At 41.6% G+C, this 23,009-nt stretch overlaps 2 protein-coding genes across 3 annotated transcripts; both read left to right on the top strand.

Annotated features, from left to right (window-relative positions):
• Nucleotides 1-801: 801 nt before the first annotated feature.
• Nucleotides 802-7,386, top strand: clcc1 (chloride channel CLIC-like 1). 2 transcript variants are annotated; one of them, XM_076727204.1, is made up of 11 exons: nt 802-1,247; nt 1,360-1,467; nt 1,868-1,978; nt 2,175-2,396; nt 2,854-2,994; nt 3,107-3,206; nt 3,763-3,860; nt 4,126-4,272; nt 4,445-5,023; nt 5,540-5,590; nt 6,195-7,386. In XM_076727204.1, the coding sequence occupies exons 1-11, from the start codon at nt 1,116-1,118 to the stop codon at nt 6,297-6,299; spliced, it is 1,794 nt and encodes a 597-aa protein (XP_076583319.1). In that variant the 5' UTR covers nt 802-1,115; the 3' UTR covers nt 6,300-7,386. The 2 variants fall into 2 exon arrangements, with proteins under 2 accessions (XP_076583319.1, XP_076583320.1); XM_076727205.1 differs by lacking the exon at nt 5,540-5,590.
• Nucleotides 7,387-8,417: 1,031 nt separating this feature from the next.
• On the top strand, nt 8,418-22,998 carry mcoln2 (mucolipin TRP cation channel 2). Its single transcript, XM_076726322.1, has 14 exons — nt 8,418-8,507; nt 9,113-9,266; nt 9,823-9,996; nt 10,848-11,004; nt 11,482-11,560; nt 11,662-11,758; nt 11,854-11,953; nt 13,110-13,222; nt 13,510-13,659; nt 15,281-15,382; nt 15,630-15,752; nt 18,216-18,422; nt 18,918-19,051; nt 22,557-22,998. The coding sequence occupies exons 1-14, from the start codon at nt 8,464-8,466 to the stop codon at nt 22,591-22,593; spliced, it is 1,671 nt and encodes a 556-aa protein (XP_076582437.1). The 5' UTR covers nt 8,418-8,463; the 3' UTR covers nt 22,594-22,998.
• Nucleotides 22,999-23,009: the final 11 nt, after the last annotated feature.

The following is a 23,009-nucleotide window of genomic DNA, read 5'->3' as shown; positions in this document are numbered from 1 at the left end:
GGATACAGGTCTAAAAACAACTTTTTGAAACTACATTTTGTAATCTTGATCACAGTGTATGAAGATCAGGGTTATTAAGGATAATTGTACTAAAATTCGGCTGAATACAAAAATGTTAAGATTTCCATCCATCCATCCATCCATTTCCACCCGCTTATCCGATTTCAAAATTGTTAAATTGAAATTCAGGCAAAAAAAGTATAATATGCACAAATAACACCAGTGGTGGCATGTATATTTATTTAATGTATTAGTATATTTAATTAAGTACAATTTTAAAAATTTGTGCCCGAGTATTTCCATTGTCTGCTCTTTGTTACTCTTGCATTTATTATTTATTTATTTGACAGCTCTAGTTAGTAGCTACTTTGCAGTTTAAGATTTTACATGCAAAACATATGATCATATAAAAAACATGATGCATTGATCCAACAACCCAGATGTAAACATAATTTTAAAAACACACTGAGCTGATACAACATTAAAATGCTGGTTACGCTGCAGTGAATCACCAATAATACTAATAAATTAAATACTGATTAGATTCAACTACTTTTGATAGTTTTAATAACATTTAATTTAATGTCTAATACCTCTTCACCTTTATCACAGTAACATTTTGAATGCAGGACTTTTCATGTCACTGAGTATTTTACTTTGTGCTCCTGTATTTTTGTAGTCACACTTGTATTCATCATTATGAGGTTGCTTGCAGAGAGTTGGCTACTGCTGCCGTGCGACGCTTTCTCTAAAAACTACATTTCCAATGAGCCTTAGCGACGTACGTATGTTACGTAGGTCACAGGAAAGCGACTGTGTTGTTTGTAGCTGCCCACCACATATCCGTACAGTGTAGCTGCAGGCACAAAGATTGCAGTTCATCATTCTATAGGAGTCATAGTGTTTACGGATTTAAGTAACCAAGCTGCAGTCGGTGAGTCTGAAATGAGCGCAGCGGCGACCGTTAGCTGTAGTTCAACGCCGTTTAGTTAACGCTGTTTAACTTGCTCAACTTAGCTTAAACTACTGTTAGCCACCTGTGCTCGCATTCAACTAACGTTAGCTTAGCCCTGGACGGGCGTTAGTAGGGAAAGTACCCTCCTCTCGCTGCAAGGATGCTGCTCATCGTCGTGGTATGCTGCCTGTCACTGACTGCCACTGCACAGCATGCAGAGGACGACTGGATCGACCCTTACGATATGCTCAACTACGATGCAAGCACGAAAACAATGAGGAAGCCCGCGGAGGTTGGCTGATGTTAATGTCGAATTGCGCTTGCTGCCCTTAAGGCAGGTATCTATTTCTCCTGTGGCACGGAATTAAAGTGTGTGTGTGTGTGTGTGTGTGTGTGCCGTGCAGCCAGTAGAGTACCACAATGTGCCAACCAAAAGAAGAGAGTACACTCGGGACTCCAGCCAACCAGAGCAGACTCCGTGTGACAGACAAGTGGTGGATCTCCAGAAACAGGTCGGTGGTTATGGGGTATATAAAGCATTTGTTAGGAGTTCCTCTGAGGAAAGGAATCTCGTGAATGCAGTGTATGGATAACTATAGCACAGTGTTCACAGCAGAAAATGGCAATCCAGTTAATTACTGCCAGAGCCAAACAGGATTCAGTGGTTGTGCAGCAGAGCCATGAAAACACAAGCTAAAACAATTTAAAAGCAAGTTACAGTTTGCATTTTTCTCTTTAAACATTAAAGAAGTATAGAAACAAACAAAACACTGCTGTTGACACAAGCACATGATTACTGGAGACACTGTTGTTCAGCCTTCAACCAGAACGTTTGCAAGAATCTCCGTCAGGCAAATGAGAAAACCCGCCTTCATGGATGCGTCACAGATATTATGCTTTGCCTTCCTTCAGATTGAAGAACAAAAGAAGAGAATCGTGCTCATCTCACAGCAGCCGACATGTAATCCAGTGTTCAAGCGTTTCCTGAGCAGACTCCTGAAGGAAATACAGAGAGTTGGTTTGGTATGTGCTCATTTCACAGGTGTGGTGCTGTGAGCTTAAATGCATTTTTCCAAAACCTGTCTTGCGATCAGTCTTTGACCAAGGTATTTTATCTGCTTTATATGTGACACACCCGATGTTTCAACCTCTTAAGACATGATCCAGTACAAAATGGGGCGCTGCCATTGTAACACACCTCTCCCCTTTTTCTCCCCAGCCCAGTGACTCCACGGACATCCTGTATGATGCCAAAATCAAGCTGTCCAGACAGGCCATCACAGAGATTCAGACACTTCTGGATGGTGAAGACAGCTGGAGAACAGGGGCTCTGGACAATGCCATCAGTCAGATACTGGTGGATCTCAGACCACATAACTATGAGGCCTGGAAGTGGCGTTTTGAAGACACCTTTGGCGTGGAGCTTGACACAGTATTAAAAGTGAGCTCATTCATTTATCTGCTGCATATTTTTTAAACGAGTCTTTAAAACACGTCAGTCATGTGGTCAGTCTCAGTGTATGTATTTACGCTCGAGTTTCTCCGGTTTCCTCGAGAATTGTCACTTAAATTTTCATATTTAGGGCCAAAAACTCTGCACTCTTATCCTCTAATGTCTGGCATGCAGAACATGTCAGTCACCAGTGAAATATGGCAAGTTGTCAGTGCAGCACCAACAAATATCTGCAGTAAGAAGTTGTTTTCAATGTGAATGTTGAGCTTTTAGCTTGAGGTGAAATGCAGCTTTAAACCACTTCAACACTTAGAATCTGACAGGCTATGGCGGCCAAATTCTGTATGAGTTTGAAATGCTTCTGGTGTGTATTTTGTGCTGGAAGTGGTTTTCCATCTCGTGCAGCCGCTCAAGTTGTGCTCTGTTCTCTCGGTTTGTGCTCCAGATGGGCCTGTGTGTTCTGGTTATGGTGGCCATCATATGCACTCAGCTGTGGTCAACAGTGTCCTGGTTCATGCAATTCAGGCGACTGTTTGCTGTGTGCTTCTTCGTCAGTATTATCTGGAACTGGTTCTATCTGTACAAGGTAAAGAAGAATGCTTTCGCTTCCCTTGTTCTTGTTTTGATGCTATTCAGTGCTTTTTTTTTTTTTTTGTAAATTTTAGACAGATATGTACGAAATATTGCTTTTTATCCAGATTGCCTTTGCTGAGCACCAAAACAACATGGCCAAGTTGTACGGTGCCGATGAGAAATGCAGTGGAATGAAGAGAATTGACTGGAGTGATAGCCTCAGAGGTGAGCCAGTTACAAGTCTGAATGTGCGTGACATATTGTCGCCCCTCCCGTTACAAACCACGTACCTGCACAGAATGTCAGCTCTGGAAACAGAAACCTCTTTCCTGACTTATTTAGCTGAAGAAGCTGGAAAATACTCTCAAGCCACAAAAGAACACTTAAACCTGCAATAAGTGATTCTTTTGGCCACTCGGGGGACAGCGATACAAGTTGTGAACAAAACACTGACACATCCGTCACCTTTTAAGTTGATATGGCAAAGGTGTTAGCAAACAGTTGCTTATTTAAACATCCAGCAGTTGTTGAGTAACATTATCATTTATTTGCTGTGTGGAAGTCCAGTGTTTACTCTCTTCGCTCTCTTTGGTTCTTACCGAGCCTGAGGGAAATATCTGCCTCATTAGCAGCTAAATGCTCCACCAGCTAGTTGCCAACTGTGTCTGTCTGCCATTGGGCGATGAGCAGGTTGTGTATAGTCGCTGTACAGTTAAACTGAACTAGCTCTGTTCAGTTGCTTTCTCAGCTACATCGACTGTCTTTGGTTATGTTCTTGCAGAGTGGTTCAGAAGCACCTGGACTCTTCAAGATGATCCTTGTAAGAGATACTATGAAGTCGTCTTAGTCAACCCCATTCTGCTGGTACCTCCTACCAAGGTGGGTCACTATGATAGCATGTAGCATGTGTTTTAAATGCATGTACAGGCTGTAGTATGCTGCGTATCAGAAACACTACAGAACAATAACTGTTCCTATTAACTTTTGTAACTTTTGTTTTAAGAATTGCTGTTTTATTTTCCTGTTTTGGGGCTTTTATTGAGGAAATTGCATGAAGCATTTCACTCTATTGTGTGCATTTGCAGTATACTGCTTTAAAATGGGTACGTAAATGGCACATACAACAACATCCCTCTCTGTTTAGGCCATCTCGGTTACCATCACGACCTTCATCACAGAGCCTCTGAAGCACTTTGGTCAGGGCATCAGTGAGTTTCTTCGAGCCCTCCTCAAAGATCTACCCATTACCCTGCAGATCCCAGTTCTCATCACTATCGTGCTCGCCATTGTGGTAAGGGTCCTTCTAGTCTGTATTTTTAGTAACCACCGACCTGCTGAGTAGTGGATGACCTGCTCTACGTCCTGAGCCACACAGGAGTGTTATTTGCTCTGACATTCATGCAAATAAGTGAAATCAGACAATGTTTCCCCTTCACTAGTATACTGATTTGACTCTACTACAGGTATGCATGTATGGAAGTGTGCAGGCAGCCTTCCAGTATGGCGTCACTGCACCTTTCCGCCGCCCTCGAGGGGATCCTGCTCCTCCGCAGCTGGACCCACCGCAGCGTCACATCCAGGAGATCGAGGACCGTGACCACTTGGCAGGAGGGGATGCGCCGCAGCAGGCCCCGAGGTACCGAGCCAACGATGGCAGGTTACACAGGAACCAGGTTCGTCAGAGGCAGGCCCACAGACCCAGGGAAGAGCGAGTCAAGGTGGAGACGCTGCGCACCGCTGAGTCTCTCTACAGTGAGGATGAGATGGACGCTCGGCTGCGTGAGGCAGAGCAGAATCACTCATCTGTGTCAGATTCAGAAAACCAGCAGGAGGCACAGGAAGAGTCACAAGGAGCGAGTGCGAACAGTGTTGCTGCTGATTCGATCCAGTCAGAAACTAAACCTGCTGAATCAGATTCATCTCAATCAGACGGTAAAGCTCTGAAGGAGAAAGAAAACCTTCCTAAAGATGAACTCAGCAAAGGCAGGGGAGAATCGAAATCTCAGCCAGTGGAAAGGTGGCCTTCGCAAACAGCCCTGAAGGTGAGCTCTTTTTAAAATACATGAAATCAGATTCATCCTACGACTGCACGACTTTAAAGACAGTTTCACTTCAGTTTCAACTTCACATGTCCCCGAAGAGCAATTGGTTTTACAGCAAGACGTGAACACAAGACGAGAAAATACAAAAAGCAGAGAGTCAGTGCTGAATTTCAGATTTCAGGACAGCGATTACAAGATCGACATTGCCAATATAACTAAATAAATTACTGGTATAAATACTACATGTATATATAAGTACAGTTCTAGCCGACATGAACAAACACAATCGACAGTTACCCAAGGTCAGAAACATCATGAAACAATGTCACAGCCATTATCATCATCATCATCATCATCATTGTCACCAGTGTCATCAACAAGGAAGAACACAATCAGTACCATCTACCCCCCCGGCCTGAGTTCAGGCAGGAAACGGCATACAGTGCTGGAAACAGTGCTTCTTAACTGTGATCACACCTTTAAAGCGGCCTGTTTTGTGATGCTTTAATGCTTCAGCACAGTACGTGCACTAATGGGATGACGAATATTAACGTGCAGCTTAAACTGGTAAATAAGTCTTTAATAACTAGTTTGATTTGTCCTGTGTTTTTACCTTTGTCTTTTGGTGATGGCTGTCGAGCTTGAGTTGTGCATGTGAGTGGATAGACTTTATAGCTTTATCATGTTTACATATTAATAACACAGATTACAAGCGCAGTGGATTTCAACTGGAGACAATGTCCAAAATCTCATGAAAGTAATCATTGATTAAAATAAGACTTAGCTACTCTCATAAGTATAGTCGTGCTTATTATTGTGACATTTGTCACTACTCATACTTACATCTGTCTTATAATTTTGCTGTGCCACAGCCATTAAGAGGTTGAGCTCCACTGCGTGTTAGTACAGTTACCTCATGAGGTCTTGTTTCCATGTGAAGGCTTGTAGCAGCAATAACCCCCCCCCCCCCCCTTTCTCTCTCTCTATTATGTTACACAGCTAAAAGTCAGTCCAGACATTTTAGAGACTCAAGCCAGTAATATGCATGTATTTATTTATTGGTTGAAATATCTATAAATCTAAATATCTTCTACTTTAGTTTATGAATGTACTATTTGATGCTACAAGAATCTTGTGTAAGATATTTCTGGTGTAAACCCCCTCACTGCAGGACCAGCAAGCCTCAGCAGAAAACCGGACCTCGTCTGCCACACTGACACAAGATGAAACTGCCAGAAGTCCTGTTCAGGAGTCATCTCCAGTACTAGCGGAGTAGTTTGTCTCTGCGCCGTTCGAAGCAGCACGACCATCCATGCTTGATGCTTTGACCAATGGAGGTGATGTGTGAAGAGGAGCTAATGTCCCTGACTGTTTGACTGGCAGACATTGTTTCAGTGTGCATGTCCAACCTTAATCTTGGTGCTGTGCGACCCTCGGTTAGAAAGAGCAAAATGTTCAACCAGCGGCACAGCAGCCAGACTTAAACAGGTGTCAGGGAAACTGGAAAATGACCCGATAATAACATCATCGTCCACCTGATCGAGTGTTTCAGCGTGTTTTACCCATCAGTAAGCATCATGGGCTTACAAACGAAGTATGCCTGCTTTGACTGTAATGATAATGAAGGACTGTTTAAATTTTACAATGAGCACACAATACGTAAATGTGGATTTTGTGATGTAAAAGGGAGAAAATCTATTTCTGCAATAAGCTATTTTTGTGGCTATTTCCGGTTTGTATGTTGAGGCCTTGAAATAATGCGGCTGAAGTCAGTTTGTCTGAGCAGCAGTGCTGCTTTCTTTCATTTTCTGTTGGAAGGGGCAAACTTTCATGGGGCATGGTTTGGTGCAGTGGAAAAAGCTGTGATTAGTGAATTTCATACATTTTTAAATGAATCTACGTTACAAAATCACTGATTTTTGAAGTCTTAATTTAAAAAAATAATGGTCAGATAAGAATATTCTTTCTCAAAAATGCAAACACAGGTGCAGTTTGCAACCAGGTGATGAAAATAGTGGAGCATTTAGCAGCTAAATAAACAAATAATTGTTTGAGAGTAAATAATGGACTGCATTGGGTGGCCAGAAACATGACAACAGATGAATTAATGCTGCTTCGTGCCTGCTGGATGTATCAATAGGCAACTTTTTGCTAAAATGTTCCCCACAGCAGTGCAGCTTATTTTCACTGCCCCCCAAATGCCAAATATATTTTTAACACTGTTTTGCAACTGAACTGCAAAATAGTTTAAACGTGAATACAGGTGCTGGGAATAATACACAAAACTGCAAACCTGTGGATGCAGATTGTGTTTTGTCATCTTAATGGGTATATAGTGGGAAATAAAATTTTGTTATAATGAATTTGTTGTCTGTCTGGTGTGAAGTTACTCAGCTAACATCCACACTGACCATCATTTGCATGCTTATCTTGGATCCTGGAGACCTTGTTTCTCATGTCATCTGGTCTAATAATGCTGCATGTTTAACAGCAACAACTCAAAAGACTTTCCACATATCTCACTCCAAAAATACTGTATGAAACCCAAGGGTACCATTAAAACTGTCAGTGACAACTTTCACTGTTTATTTGGCACTAAATTTCACAGCCACATGTGTGCACACAAAGGCAGAGCTTATTTACATAACCAGCAGAGTCTACATGGAGTGTTGTCTGTGGCCAAGATGGAAAACTGTGTGAGAAAAAGGTGGTGAGGAGATGGAGTGTTGTTGAGGGAATTCGTCATTTTGAGGGTTTGAAATTGAAGTATGAATTGATAATGTAATTTATGATTATGCCTCTTCGAGTGCCCTGTTTAATGTTTGGTATTTTAAGATCTCAGCCAACAAACAGATGTTCAGATGTTCATCAAAGCCCCGTCTGAAGAGGGTCCCTGTGTGTTAAATGTGGGAATGGATTATATAAGTGATGTTACAAACAATCGGCCGTTGAAGACACTGAGGTCATTTCCTCGGTATTCCTCTGTGTGTGTTAGCTACCATTTACATTCCACAATTAATAGCAAACACTTGGTGGATATATCCCAGGCGGACTCTGTGTTTAAACATGGTTACTTTTAGGAAGATGAAGAAAAATCCTAAAATATATAAAAAATAATAATTAATAAAATAGAAGCTGAATATTTTGTGTTGCGCAGTCATTCTCATAAATCTCAACAATAAAGGAAAAACAGTAGAGAACAAGATTTACTTTTTATTTTCGTAGGCCCATTTGATCCCCTCGGTGACCCTCGAGTGGCCCCCGGACCGTACATTGGGAACCCGCGCGCCGCCTGAAACTCATTTCCTGATTGGCTGACTGGACGCTGCGTGCTGACACTGAAAGCCTGCCGCGAGCACCTCTGTCTGCGGCTCAGTGTGTGTCTGCCGTTTGACGAGCACGCACTCGGTCCGCTGGTGTGTTCACGTGGATAATCAATCATGGAATTACTGGTTCGATACCTGGACAGGAGCAATTCCGTTAGGTAAGTTTCTTTTTATCAAATGACCGGCGTTTGAAACTTATTTTCGACATTTTAAAACTTACAATAAAAAGCTCAAAAATGATGAAATATTACGTGCAGGCTGAACTGAAACACCAAAAAATGAACCTGAGCTTATTTACATAACCGAGAGATTGTTGTCCGAAAATAAAACAGCCGCAGCAGCGCCGGGTAGGTGTTAAACACAACAAATTGAGGTGAAAACCGCTTTAAAATCATTTAAGGAAACAACTGTTAAAATAAAATAAAAATAAAATGAAGTGGGCAGGCTGCTCCTGAATGTGCCCTCACTGAGCTCACCTTGGACTTAAAGCCAGGTGGCTCCATGAATGCAGCCAGTGTGCTCAGTACATGGAGTTCTTCCTGTAAGTGATGACCAGTCTGTTGCACTGAAAGACACAAGTATTGCTCAAGTAAACTACCATGAAGTTACTGCTTTCGCTTCTGTGTTTTTTTTTTTTTCCTCCCCCGAGTGCTATATCCTGGCCTCTCCCTGCTGGACTTGACTCAAGATTGAGGGTAATTTAGCAGTGAAGCAGTTGTAGTCTCATGCATGACAACACATTTCTCTGCATCCTCTATTTCAGCTCCGTCACGACTCTAGACGCCATCAAAGAGGAGACCCTGAGGGATGACCTGAAGTATTACTTCATGAGCCCGTGTGAGAAGTACCGGGCCAGGCGCCACATACCCTGGAAACTTGGGGTGCAGATTCTGAAAATCATCATGATCACCACACAAGTATGTACCTTGGATTTAAGGTAGTTTAGGAACGAAGATCCACCCAGAAAATCTGCCCGAGGCATGTAGCCTCATGCTGCAACTGTGTGTGAATTAGTGCTTATGTTTGTTTAACACAGCGAGTCTGACATAATCTGAGAGTCTGTTTGTGTCAAGTGGATGATGATGATGATGATGAAATAAGGGAACCCCACCCATACACCCGAGTCTTGCTCCTCTTGCCGAGAATAAAGGAATTTATAGTACATTTTTTTCGTACGCTGCAGTAGGAGATGATTTTGTTGTTCCAGCAGTCTGCACAAACAAAACAGGAAAACGAATCAGAAGAGCGATGAAGTACAGATCATTAACCTGAGATATGAAATGACTGCTTCAAAATGCAGACAGAGCAAAGTCCAAATCACTGTTGTAAATTGAGTAAATGGAAATGCCAGATAATAAAGTCCGTAATGATTACATAAGTAGAAGAGAAATAGTCCAAAAAAAAATCTATTGGCTAAACAGGAATTTCGGTAAGAATCTAAAAAAAAAAAACCCGATGTCGTTTCCTCTGCAGCTCATCCTGTTCGGCCTCAACAACCAGCTGGTGGTGTCCTATAAGGAGGAGAACATGATGGCCCTGAAAAACCTTTTCGTGAAGGACTACAGCGGGGTGGACGAGGACGACTACTGTGTCGCTGTCTACACGCAGCACGACGTCTACGACAGTCTGTTTCATGTGCTGGATCAGGCAGGTTCCACCTCGCTAACCTGACGCACGCGTACACCGCCTGCTTGTTTCACAGCCACCAAGAAATAAAGAGTAACGTGCCTGCATGATGCTTTCAAGTGCCTTTAATCAACTGTATACGACGCTGTATGTCCATATAAAGTTGGGGTTGATTGCTTTCATCGATAGGCGCTTGCTGACGCGAGGAATCCACGTTTGTTCACGGGTTGTATATTGGTATTTAGGACCACTTATCTTATCTCTGATGTGACTTGAACGCAGCTCTGTTTCTGAGGTTTGAGTGTGCCGTTTCTTCGCTTACTGGGGTAGTTTTATATTTTGCTGTTGTTGCACCATAAAGAAAACGGTCAAAGCGTGTAGAAGTAGCAAGATTGTGATGTTAGGATAGGCAAACATAAAGACTTTTTTTTATTTTTATTTATTCATTTTTAAAATTTTGTATGTCTGTTATATGACGATTTAGCGAACAAGGTCATTTAGTTTTGTATTATCTCATGGAGTGCACCTACATGCACACTGGTGTCCTGGCTGTCAGTAACACGTGAAAACATCATGTGGTGATCTCAGAATCATTGATTGGTCCTTATGCTTGAGGAATCAAGACACACCTGCATGTAGACCATCAGAAACCATTATGATGACCTCACATCCCAAATATGATCAAAACTGAGGCGCTAATGTTCAGGTAAACGTACTGATGGTGATTTTAAAGCTGTTTTCTGCAGTCACTTAATATTTGACCAGACTTTGCATGTGTGTGTGTGTCATTTAGCAGTTTGCAGCTCCTCTCTAACATTTATGTAAACCAGCCAGAGACGGTGTGTTTTACCTGAGGCTTCTGATAATTACAGTACAGCCAGTTGGGCCGGCTCGCTGTGGGTCCCATCAGCTATGCAGAGGATGAAGACGGCAAGATGTTGCCTTTCACCATCTGTAAGAAGTACTACAAGAGGGGCAGCGTGGAGCCCTCAGATGAGGCCTATGATATAGACGCTCAGCTGGAGACAGGTGAGAGGAAACATTCACAGCTTTTCTTCAACTACCATTTCAATGGTAAAATCTCTGCTTATTTAGGAACGTCTGAATCACATTTTGTTGTTATTCTGTTCACAGAATCTCTCCCTGCTTTAAAACACCTTTGTGCTTTTAGATCCTGTTGCAAACTTGATGACCCGTTTGTGTTTAAAATGAGTATACATTTCTGATTGCATGTGGAAAAACAGGCAAAAATATGATTATAGGCACACATCATAGGCATTATATTACTTTTCAAAGCTTTTCAATCACTGTAATAAGAAACAACACGACAACAAAACAGTAATTGTGTTTCTCAGTATTTTACTGTGGAAATGTGCACCTGTGTTTTGCTGTAAAGCAGACGTTCAGAGGCAGTATTCCCATGTCATGTCACACATGGTGAAAGGGACGCTTGTGAAAAGAAGATCTCAGCATTCATTTTCTCACTCTGTTCATCTCCTCTCTCAGTTTGTATAACGCTTGATCCGAAGACTGTAAACCAATGGAAAACCCAGAATTCATCCTTTTTTCAACTGGACTTTTACAGGTATTCATCAGCCATCAATACACTGTGTATGGCTGCAGCTAACACGCATACTTTTCTTTTTTTCTTCTTAAGTACATTAAAATCCTCCCTTTGGCTTTCAGGCTCGTTGACGTCACAGTGACCTTCCGGCTGAATGGAATCAACCTGCAGACCGTGCGCTCACGGGAGTTACCTGACTGCTACTCGTTCTACATCACGGTACGTTCAGCCATATTTGCTGTTGTTCGGTGTGTTTGATGATGAGACGGCTGCTTTTCTCATCATTTTGCTGATCTGCTTCCTCTCGTCTCTAGATAACATTTGACAACCAGTGTCACAGCGGAAAGGTGAAAATATTCATGGACATAAACTCTGAGAGCTCTGCATGTCGAGACTGGAAGATATCTGGGACGGGTAAGGCGTAGTTATCTGACCTGAAAAAATGTTATTGTAAACAAGAGGGGAAATTAACATAACGAGAACATAAAGAGAAAAAGCAGGTCGCACTGTGGAATTAAGAGCTGTTTGTTTTGCTGTTCTAGTGCAGAGGGAGGTGAGCATGCAAATGGAAATATTGAAATATTTACACATTATTTTCATAAAGTTTTAAGGTTCAGAGAAGTATTTTTAGTTCCTTGTCCTGAACTGCCAGAATGCTGAGATATGTGTCCTATCATGCTTTTTAATACTGAAAACCTTCACACTGCGTGACGCAGTAAGTCCAAGGTGAAAAAATATTATAGTCAAATGATACTTTCTGAAGAATGTACACTTTGCGCTTCACCTTCAAGTATACTTCAGAGTACTCGTGTAGTCCTTGAATACCACTTGAGTGATACTTGAGTATACTTGAAGAGTAAATAGTTCCTAAATTGGCAAAACTTTTCACAAACTTTAAGTGTACAGAAGTAAAACAGTCAAAATCGTGATGATTCATGAACATTTTAAACACGCACAATCGTATTATATCACCAATGTGCCAATGTGTAAATATACTTAAAATGAAGTGAACTTTTAATTAAACATGCTTTTACAAAGGACTTGAAATGAAGTACACTTTATTACTATTAAAACTACTATTCTACAGTACACTTTAGTACAATTTATAATACACTTACAAGAAAGCACACTTTTTACAAGTACTATTTAAGTATTGCAGAATGAGTCTATTTATTTTTAATACATTTAAGCAGCAACACTTTTTACACATACATGTCATAAACATATTTGAAATTAAGCACAAAAAGTAAAAGTGTACTTGTAATGACTTTTCTATACTTAAATTATATTTCTAATACACTCAAGTATACTACTTTTTCACCTGGGTTCACTTGTAAATACTTCTATGCATGCAGTTGTGTATAATTTACTTGAATGTACTTCATGTTAACCAAATGATGCATTTAAAAAAAACCACACTCATGTGTCCCCCAAAATGCAAGTGCCTTCTACCGACTTAGTGAGGCGTTTTCCTGTAAGCTTGTAGTTATCAGAACTGAGTGTGAGGGAGTTATGTAAGAGATAACACACACACACACACACACACACGCTCTCCTTGTCTCTTTTCCAGCTCAGAAGAACACACATTATCTTCTGGTGTTTGACGCCTTCGTCATTCTCGTTTGCCTCACGTCAGCCGTGCTGTGCACCCGCTCCATCGTGCTGGCTGTCAAGCTGCTCCAGGTCAGCTGTTCAGTCTCTGCTCACACTCCACAACATCAGACAGGAGGTTTATATTTTTCCCTCTGATCAGTCTGTCCTGTTTGTAGTCTTCGCTCTGTGTTTCTGGTTGTTGTCACAATAAGCACAAAACATTCAAATTCGTGAGTTATTGAAATACATAAAAGGACCGTCCGTATCACGTGTAGACATGATGAATGCGTCAGTCTGCTGTGTTCATGCCGTCTCTCCAGAATTCACATTTGGTCATAAAATGATCCGGTACTGTTTGATCTTTTGTGCATTTTCAGAGGTTCTCCAGATTCTTGCATGAGAACTACAATCGTAAAGTGTGTGAGGATGACCAGGGTGAGTTTCTGAATGGCTGGTATGTGCTGGTCATCGTCAGCGACCTCTTGGCCATAATTGGATCCATACTGAAGATGGAAATACAAGCAAAGGTGAGAGAAGGCCACAGAGAGAAGGGTACTGTGTACTGACCGAAATGCATGTCACCGCCTTTTGCTTTTATCATGTGATTTGTTGAGCTGTGAGACACAAAGTTGTGGGAGAGTCTGAGTTTCTGGTGGACTTTGGAGTGAAAAGGCTGAGTGTCGACACCGTAAAGATCTGTTTGTTTTAACCTGCCTCTCTGACCTTTTTATAGCCACCATGTTAAGTGTTTTCCCCAAGCTTGACAGGAGTAGAAATAAACATTTCCCTTGCACACCTGACTGAAGGTTTTGCTTGAGAGGAAAGCACTGCTGCTCCTCTGTTGTGAGTTTTCAGTTTGCTGTTGAGGATGACTCTTGAATTGACTCTTTTCACTGCAAATGTTTTGACTTGTCAAAGCAGGAAAAGCTTCAGTGGTCCTTTGGACTGGCTCACCTAAACACAGTCATCGTTAATGTCAGTTCCTCCTGTTCTTTTCCTGCTTTGACAAGTCAGATGTCTGCTGATGATCGCAAAAATGTCAACGTCTGTAATTTGTCAAGTCAGCTCAAACGGGGTAGTGACGGGATGGACTGGAGGGCTCCTTGCACAAAAAATGACTAATTTCAAATATCTGATCGGGCTGGTACTGCGTGAGGATGGAAGGAGCAACTTATTTCAACCAGTTTCCCTCTGAAAGGCGAAGGCAGATGAGGAGGATTTTATTTAACAAGACAAATGTTCTAAATGTGTTTATGAGGGAAGTTTAGATTTAGACTTACATAACTGAGGTTGTCTTGAATGAGGTATTTCTATTTATAACCCGAGAACATACAAATCCAATTCCCAAACAGTTGTGACACTGGGTGAAGCAGAACTGAAAGAGAATGTGATGATTTGCCTTTTTGACATATTTATCAATTGAAAACAGTACAAAGACAATATGTTTAATGTCTGACCTCATCAGCCTCATTGATTTCTGTAAATATCTGCTTATTCTGAATTTGATGCAGCAATACGTTTCAAACAAGTTGGTTTAGGAGCAACTAAAGACTGAGAAAGTTGTTTAATGTTCCAAAAACACCTGTTTGGATCATTCCACAGGTAAACAGGTTCATTGGTAACAGGTGATAGTGTCATGATTGGGTATGAAAGGGGCATCCTGGAAAGGCTCAGTCGTTCACAAGCAAGGATGGAGAGAGGTTCACCACTTTGTGAACACATGATTGTATAAAGGATGTTAGTGCATGGACTCAGGAACAGTTTGTAAAACTGTTGTTGGTAAACACAGATTGTTTGCAAATGGCTCTTGTCTGTTTTTCTGAAGTTTGGTACAGTGCGCCAACCTGGAATCAAGATTAAAAGCAAAATGTCACATTATGTCACACATTGGTTAACAATTGATAGGATGCTCCTCTGTTGCACTTCCACACTGCACTTTAAACCCTATTAAAAACATCCATGCTGGTCACAGTTTCCCATCTTTTGCAATAAAAGTCATACTTACAGTTGTGCAGCTTTAAGTTAAGTTAAATGTGTAATTTCTCCCAACTCTCTATTTAACCTGCTTGTTGAACCGCAGGCTGAGTGCGCCACCCTCACAAACCTAAATATTTGCGACACAGTCTTTTTTTTTCCTCTCTCCTGTAGAGTCTGACCAGTTATGATGTGTGCAGTATCTTCCTGGGAACGTCTACATTAATGGTTTGGGTCGGTGTGATCAGGTACCTGGGGTACTTCCAGAAGTACAATGTGAGTCTGTCAGCCTTTTCCTCTTATTGCTTTCCCTGCACTCCAAGTTTAGGTGAGTTAGCCAAGTCAACTGTGTGCAGAGAAGAGTCTGAGACAGGAGAGAGCTTAACTACAGTGGATGCTTTCCAGTTACAGTATCTGATTTCAGGTCTTTAAAATGCTAATCAGATCTCGTCAACTGTTCTTTCATGGGTCATTTGTGGCAACGACAGTTACTTCATGTCTCCATACTTTCCTCTGCGTCTAGGTGTTAATTCTAACCATGAAAGCAGCCTTCCCCAAAGTCCTGCGTTTCTGCTGCTGCGCCGGCATGATCTACCTCGGCTACACCTTCTGCGGGTGGATCGTACTGGGGCCGTACCACGAGAAGGTAACTGTGGAGCAGAGGATGTGGAGTTTAGAGAAGTTAGCTTATGATGAGGCACTTGCTGCTCTGAATCACTACACTGGCTGTTATTGTCATGCACGAGGGGAAATTAGAGGAACTTTCTGTACTGACTTTGCTCTTATTTATTCCAGCAGAACTGCTGAGGCCACAAGAATGATTAGGGAGCTCCCAAATATGTATCTGTGCACGTCATTTAAATTGGTTGAAACTGCCTTCTGTGATTGAACACAAGCTAAAAAAAACAGTGCAATTGCCATAAACAGTCAGTCTGCATAGATTAAGTTTGACACTCACACACTGGGAAATGTTGAATTTACTATGTACAAAGTTTTAATTAATGAGTACCACAGTTCATGAAGATGTTAGGTGTTTTTCTCAAAATTGTCTCACTAATAGTTACTTGGCTGCAAACCGATAAAATGGCCTTTTTGGCTTCCTCCTGCGTCCATGAGCAGCTTCAACTCATCAGTCTTTTAGTTTTCTTGAGGACTCTGAATATGCAGCCACCAGGTGTCAGTATATGCTCTGTCCTTAAGTCCACATTTGAAAGTCTTACACTGCGACACAAGTTCTTTCCCCCCACACACACATTCACAGCCTTGACTCTGTTTGAAACAACCACATTGTGAGTATTTTTAGGGGGATTTATTTCCCTTTGATTAGACAGAAGAGCAGTGAGGAGCAGTGGTTCCCAACACAACCAACGTTTTGTGTAACTCTCTCTCTGTGGTCTGTATTTTATATTAATTTTTAACAATCATACATACTTTATAGGCTTATTTTTTGACAATTTCATTGTACACTTAGTCATTGTTCTGTTAGCTCTTTGGAGGTTTTAGCTGCATGCTAAACTAATGCAGGACGAGGCTGTTTAGCAGAGACTGAAGGTTCTGTGAATATAGTTTATGTTCGGGTCTTCACCGTGCCCTCATTGTGAGAGGTTTTTATATCTTTTAATATCTTAGATAATAATCCAAACTTTAAAAGTCACAATTTCATTTAGTTTTCTTCACAGAAATGAATGAAACGCTGACATACGGGCCTTTGTATTTTAAAAAAGGTTTTCTTACACTCAGAGGAGGAGAGAAAAGGGGGATGACATGCAACAAAGATCCCCCATGAAGGACTCAACCTGGAAAATTTGTGATTACATGATCAGCATCTCAAACCTCATGGTCACCTTGAAACAATCCTATTTTTTTAACCACCCAAAGAGCAAAGAAACAGTAACATGACATTCATTTTTGCATGCTCTGAAAACAGAAAATCAACAGATATTTTAACTGCCATCAGATGGAGATCCTTGCACAGCAGCTGCCATCGGGGAAAACATGTGTGTGTTTAGCTGTCCTCGCCCGTTAAGATAAATTATTTACGGAAGTCCGAGCAGGCGGTGGGCGTCTAAACAAGGCTGAGCTGGTACTGTGGGAGGGACAGATGTGAGATAGGCTGAGATCAGCCGCCTCGGGCCAGCGGACATCTCACTGACCAGTTTGTTGATCATCTTAAACTGAAGAGGCGTAACTACCGTAAATAAGTTGTGGACTCACCTGTTGTGCGTTTGATGGGTCAGTTTATTCGAGGGCATTGATGATGCACAGACCACAGCTGGACTCATATCCAATCCTAATGCTTTGTTTAAACAACTTTTCATTTGTAAAAATCATAAATGGTTGACATGAATACTTTTTAAATGCACTCATGTTTCCACATCAACCCAGAAGGAAAGTTTATGTTACGTGTAACATTAGAATCACATTAATTGCCTCTTCTTCTTTAGTCAGTGGAAGTGAAAGTGACCTGCGGTGCTGCTACGCCTGCAGCTGAAGTAAAACACGTTTCAGTTCAGTTCCCTGTGTGTCCACTGCTGCAGTCAACTGGTACTCGGTCACGATATTTACATTGCGGCAGCTGGGGGAGTCCCCTGCAGCGTGCTGTCAGCCCTTCCAGCCTCCTCTGTGTATTTACTGAACGAATAAACAGAGGATGTTCTCGGACTTGCCATTCCACACGTCTTCAAGTGCCGTTCCCTGGATCCATAGCGTCGCAGTGGGATGTTGTATTAAGATGCTATCGCATTCTGGAGGGACTTCTTTCATAATGATCGTGCTCTCCCTCTCAGCCATCTGTCTTTTTGTTTACCTTTCTGTCTTCCACCTCTATCAGCCATCATCCTACTGTTGACCAACATTTTTGTTTTGTACAAGTGCTGTGAAAAGCCAATAATGATGTTAAATCTACAGTGAAAAGATGCTTATTGGAAACTGAGTGTACACACACAGAACACACTTCTTAGTACTTGTGCACGTCTCATTTGTTAGTGATCTGAAATAGCAAGGGCTGATAAGAAGCTACGAGGGATGGATCTTATGGTTCCATCTTGTGGATGTATGTCAGATGCATTTCTAACTTTCATAAAATCAATGTCTCCTCTTCTGTCTCTAGTTTGAGGGCCTGAGTCGTGTAGCGGAGTGCCTGTTCTCCCTGGTGAACGGTGACGACATGTTCACCACCTTCGCTCAGCTGAAGGACAAAAACACGATGGTGTGGCTCTTCAGCAGGGCTTATCTCTACTCCTTCATCTCTCTGTTCATCTACATGGTGCTGTCGCTCTTCATCGCCCTCATCACTGACGCCTACGAGACCATCAAGGTACTTTAAATCCTCCTACGTCATGAAAGGGGGTTCAAGTTGCCACTTTGTAGGCACGCAAATTAGATCTGAAACCATTAACAGATTAATTGACAGAAAGTTAATCTGCAGCTGTCTCAATAATCATTTCAGTAATTTTTCAAGATAAAATTCTAATTCTATACATGAATATCTTTATATAACGAGGAGCTTAAATATGCGCCCTTTGATGCTTCTGGACATTGTGATTGTGGCATTTTTCACTAGTTTATTTTTATAGACAAAACAATTAATTAACTAATATAGAAAATAATCTGCAGATTAGTCAATAATGAAAGTAACAGTTTGTTGCAGCACTGATGCAGGTTCAGTTGTTTTGTTGTTTTTGGAAAACTGGAAAATGTGACAAACGTGTAGGTACAAAAATGGTTTTTGTTACTTGTTTCTTCCATGTTGTCCTTTGCTAACAAGTCTGTATTCACATATTGTTGCATTTCTTTGTGATTTGACCAACAGAACTACCAAAAGGAAGGATTCCCGTTGACGGACCTGCAGAAGTTCCTCAGAGAGCAGAGGGATTCTTCTGCTGCAGAGGAGAGCAGTCAGACAGACGCTCACGTCAGAGGCTCTGTGTTCTGCTGCTGCCAAAGGTATGATGATGGTGTTTACAGTCATGTCTTGATGCTTTTAATAATATTTATTCACACCCTCTGCTGCACGCACATTCACACTGTACAAATATGAGTTCTCATCACTGAAGTATAACGCCTTGCTCAAGGACAGTGTGTTCTTCCTTTTGTCTTGTCAAACTGTGAGAGGTTTTCTTTTTTGATCAGATTAACAGCCGATATTGTGTCATCTAACACCAAAAGCACCTAATCGTCATTGAAGTTCTTCACTTTCACACAAAGTTTCACCAATTAAGAAGTCAGTCTGTGCTAGAAATGCTTTAGCAGCTCTAGATAGATGCACCATGTATTTCAAGCAGTTTCGTGTAGTAGCTTCATTTGTCATAAGAAAATATCATCAACATTACATCAGTGTGTCTGTCAGCCAGTCCCTATTTAAGTAAATCACTCAAAACAAATGAAGAAACATTCCACACACAGTTAGAGTAGAGAGCTCCGTTTGCTTTGCTTACACCTTGTTGCTACAGCAAGTCATCGTATTTCTCTATACGTCCCTGTTTTCTGCTCATTCCTTCTCTATGAGCCAATCTCTATCATCAGCAGGCAGGCAGCAGACTGCAGCGGAGTTTCCTCCACGCTGTGGTTTGGCTCGCTCTTACGTGGTCTGAGAGCAATGAAATTAGTGGTGGGAGCTATGCAGACACACCCAGTGATGGGCTGATTACAGAGAAACTGAGGCTGTACACTGGGAAGAACCCCCCCCCACCCCCCACCCCCCTCTTCCACCCCCAGCCATCACTCCCTCTTTGCTGTGTTGTCTCCCAAATAAACAGGCCTCGGTTAAGACTCAGCCAATTGAGCCAGGAAGGTTTTGTTAAAACGTGCTGGTTAATTAGCAGTTCTTTGATTTGCACGTGATGGGTGAAAGTTGAACTCATGTTGCCTTTAATGTGGTGTAGAGAAGAGTTTCCACTCTTTCTGTGTCACTTTCTGTTCCTCCTTTTGTAATCACATTATTTCCTAATGCCTTCAAGTAATAAGCTGCATTCCACGTGTTTTATTTCACCTTGTCCGTTTTTAAGCAACAGTGTTAAGTTTAAGCACAGCGTGGTGCTCGTTGCTAAGTCATTTCTTCCTCTTTAACTGTCTGTTTCTACCAAACAGAAAAGTTGCAAAGCTCAACCAAAAGCAGCACTTCACCAGTCTGCGGTGTGTTATTTTGGCTTTTGGTTCTGCATTCAGAGAGATTCCCGTAACCTTACATAACTTCTTAATATATTATTCAATTTTCTTGTTTTGGATCAATTAAGTTTATATTCAGGAAAAGGCTGAACTGCAAACCAACACCAGGCACGGTTTCTGTAGCCATCACCATCCTTCCACATAAGTTTTATGACCGAGTGCAAAAAAGATGTTGTTTATCCCAGAAATGCAGCTACTGTAGTAATTTATATAAAATTGTGCAGCGTTTGCCATCAAACTATTATTTTCTGCAAGCCAGAGCCTCGAATGTTTGTACAGACTGTAAAAATAATTTTGAGTCATGTAATCAGTGGAAAAGAACTGAAGACAGTTAAGGATGGGAAAGTTTTCTTTGCCTTTTCTTATAATACATACGTATCAGTTTTTCCTTTCAGGGCTCTTCCATCATTATTGTTTTAGCGGACATTAACACTCTGACTCTGTGGTCTTCGCTCCATGCTCCACAGCAGTCTTCTATCACCGAGCCATCCGGTTTGCCCACTTTGGTTGTCCAAGTGTTTAAGGAAGTTTAGTCTCAGTTACAGAGCCATTATGCAATAATGAGTAATAGTGCAACGTAATGCAAGTCTGACGATTGAGCATGCATCTTCTCTATGGAGATGAGCACAGGACTGGGCTGACTTCTTGTCATTAGGCGCACTCTTGTCAGGTTACACCGACTCTGTAATTGCAGTCATTTGCAGCCTCTGACCTATCTTTGTCTTGCTGTGCTCACAAAAATTAGATCAGCGCCCACAGCAAACATGTTAATGTCTTACTGGATGAAATTTCATCTGCATACAATTAGCCCCTTCCTGCTGTTACGGTCTTCTGCTGCAGTAATTAAGTCTTGTTTGGAAAGCAAGTTTGGGGCCAAAAGTCCGTGTGGATTTAAAACCTGTTATTTGGAACCAGTATATCAAGTTTGTCAGTTGAAATAATGTTTCATGGCTCAAGTCTTGTGAGTTGACTGGACAAGTATGGCAAAGGTTGTTAACTTTCACTGAAATAGCTATTCAGATCCCCACGACGACAGAAATGTTATCCTGATAAATGTCTTAAGTCTTGAATGCATCTGCTGAGATTCATAAATTGCATGCGTTTACACAGTATAATAGAGCAGCTTATCCAAAGAGTGGATATAATGTTTGAAAGAGATTTGACAAAGGGAGTTTTAAGCTGTGCGTAGAAGCAATGCATAAATACAGGAAGCAGTGCAGGAATACAGTAAAACCTAAAGTTGAGGCGGTTGTGCTTTCCAAGAGAATGATTGGACGCAACTTCCTGCATTCACATCCTCAAACAGCTGCAGCAGTTTGTGGAACAGAGAGACTTTCTCTGCACACTCAACCCAGCAGTAAAACCTTCTCCAGATCCTAAAGATGAAGGAAAAATATCTAATTGTTTACAGATTTAATGTAACAGGAACATAATTGGCTGTTTCTCTTGCGAGTAAACAACCAAACACAAGGAAAGTGTTCAAGGCGCATGGTGAAAAGGCTATCATTTTCAAAGTGCTTGTTTGAGGGATTTATTCCCAGACCGGGTACGCACAGTCACCAGAAATCCAGACGTCTTCCCGCATCCCTTCGTCGTCTCTCTTTGTGTCAGGGCAAAACCCTGCATCCTAACCCTAAGCCCTGAGAATAAAGAGGCATGTTTGTGCTGGTCTGAATAGTAGGAATCTGCGATGAGTGGACTATGACTGTCCCGGGGATTACCCCAACAACAACAGTTCAGTAATGTAGCAAGAAAACCTCACCGGTCTGAACAAGCAGCATCTCGAGACAAACCGCTCAGAAACAGCGTGGGATAGCAGTGTCACACTGCACCGGGCTGATGTTACGTTTTTCAGTTTTAAGCAAGAACAATGATGACATTTGTGTTATTGTGTCATCAGTCATTCAGATCTTATCAAACCTCACCCACGCAGTCCTGAAGCAGCAGGGGCCTTTTTGTCCAAACCTGCAACATACAAGCTGCAGAGATGAGGTCATTTTCGTCCATATTCATTTTAACGTGTTTCCCCAATCAAAACAAACAGCACACTATAAAGCATAGGCATGCAGGAAGTCTGTGGAACACATTAATTGATCTTCAGTCATTTGTGCCACATTTAGGCTTTAATGTTTTAGAAAATAGATCGCTGATGTGTGACTTACGACAAAAACTGTGTTGATACATTGTTGAGATATTTGCTGATGCTCCATTAATCAACGTTGTTAATGACCCAAAGTATAAAGCACGTATGTCTCATGCCTCTCTTTGGATCATTTTGTTGCAGAGCTCCTGAAGGCGATGATGTCATCCTGATCAGCTGATGGCTGTCCCACTGGTTCAGGGAAGTGGAGGACGCTGGAAACAGCTTCACGTGTCTGATGAAGACGCAATGACCCGATGATCCCCTGCAGAGGTGTGCAGAGTTACCGTCCCAGGAGAAAGATTCTGTGAAGTGCAATATGAAACGCTGAACAAGTTCCCTCTCTTGAGCATGAAAGTGGAGTTCAAGCTGAGAACTGGACTAAAAAGGTTTCACAACATTTATCTGTTGGAGTTCAGGATGCTGGCACGACGTTTACAGGACCTTTTTAAGGTCTGCACATGCATTTAGTTGCCAAAGAACTGGATTCAATGTTTTATGCATTTCACTGTTGGTGCAAAATGCTGGTGCTATGCAACATTATGCAGAACCAAAAGTAATTTATTTGTCAAGTGTTGCAGTAAAGAGTGCAGTAAA

The sequence above is a fragment of the Chaetodon auriga genome, chromosome 3, assembly GCF_051107435.1.
Source record: "Chaetodon auriga isolate fChaAug3 chromosome 3, fChaAug3.hap1, whole genome shotgun sequence".
In the NCBI taxonomy this organism is placed as follows: Eukaryota; Metazoa; Chordata; class Actinopteri; order Chaetodontiformes; family Chaetodontidae; genus Chaetodon; species Chaetodon auriga.
This window is presented reverse-complemented; position numbering and strand designations above follow the sequence as displayed.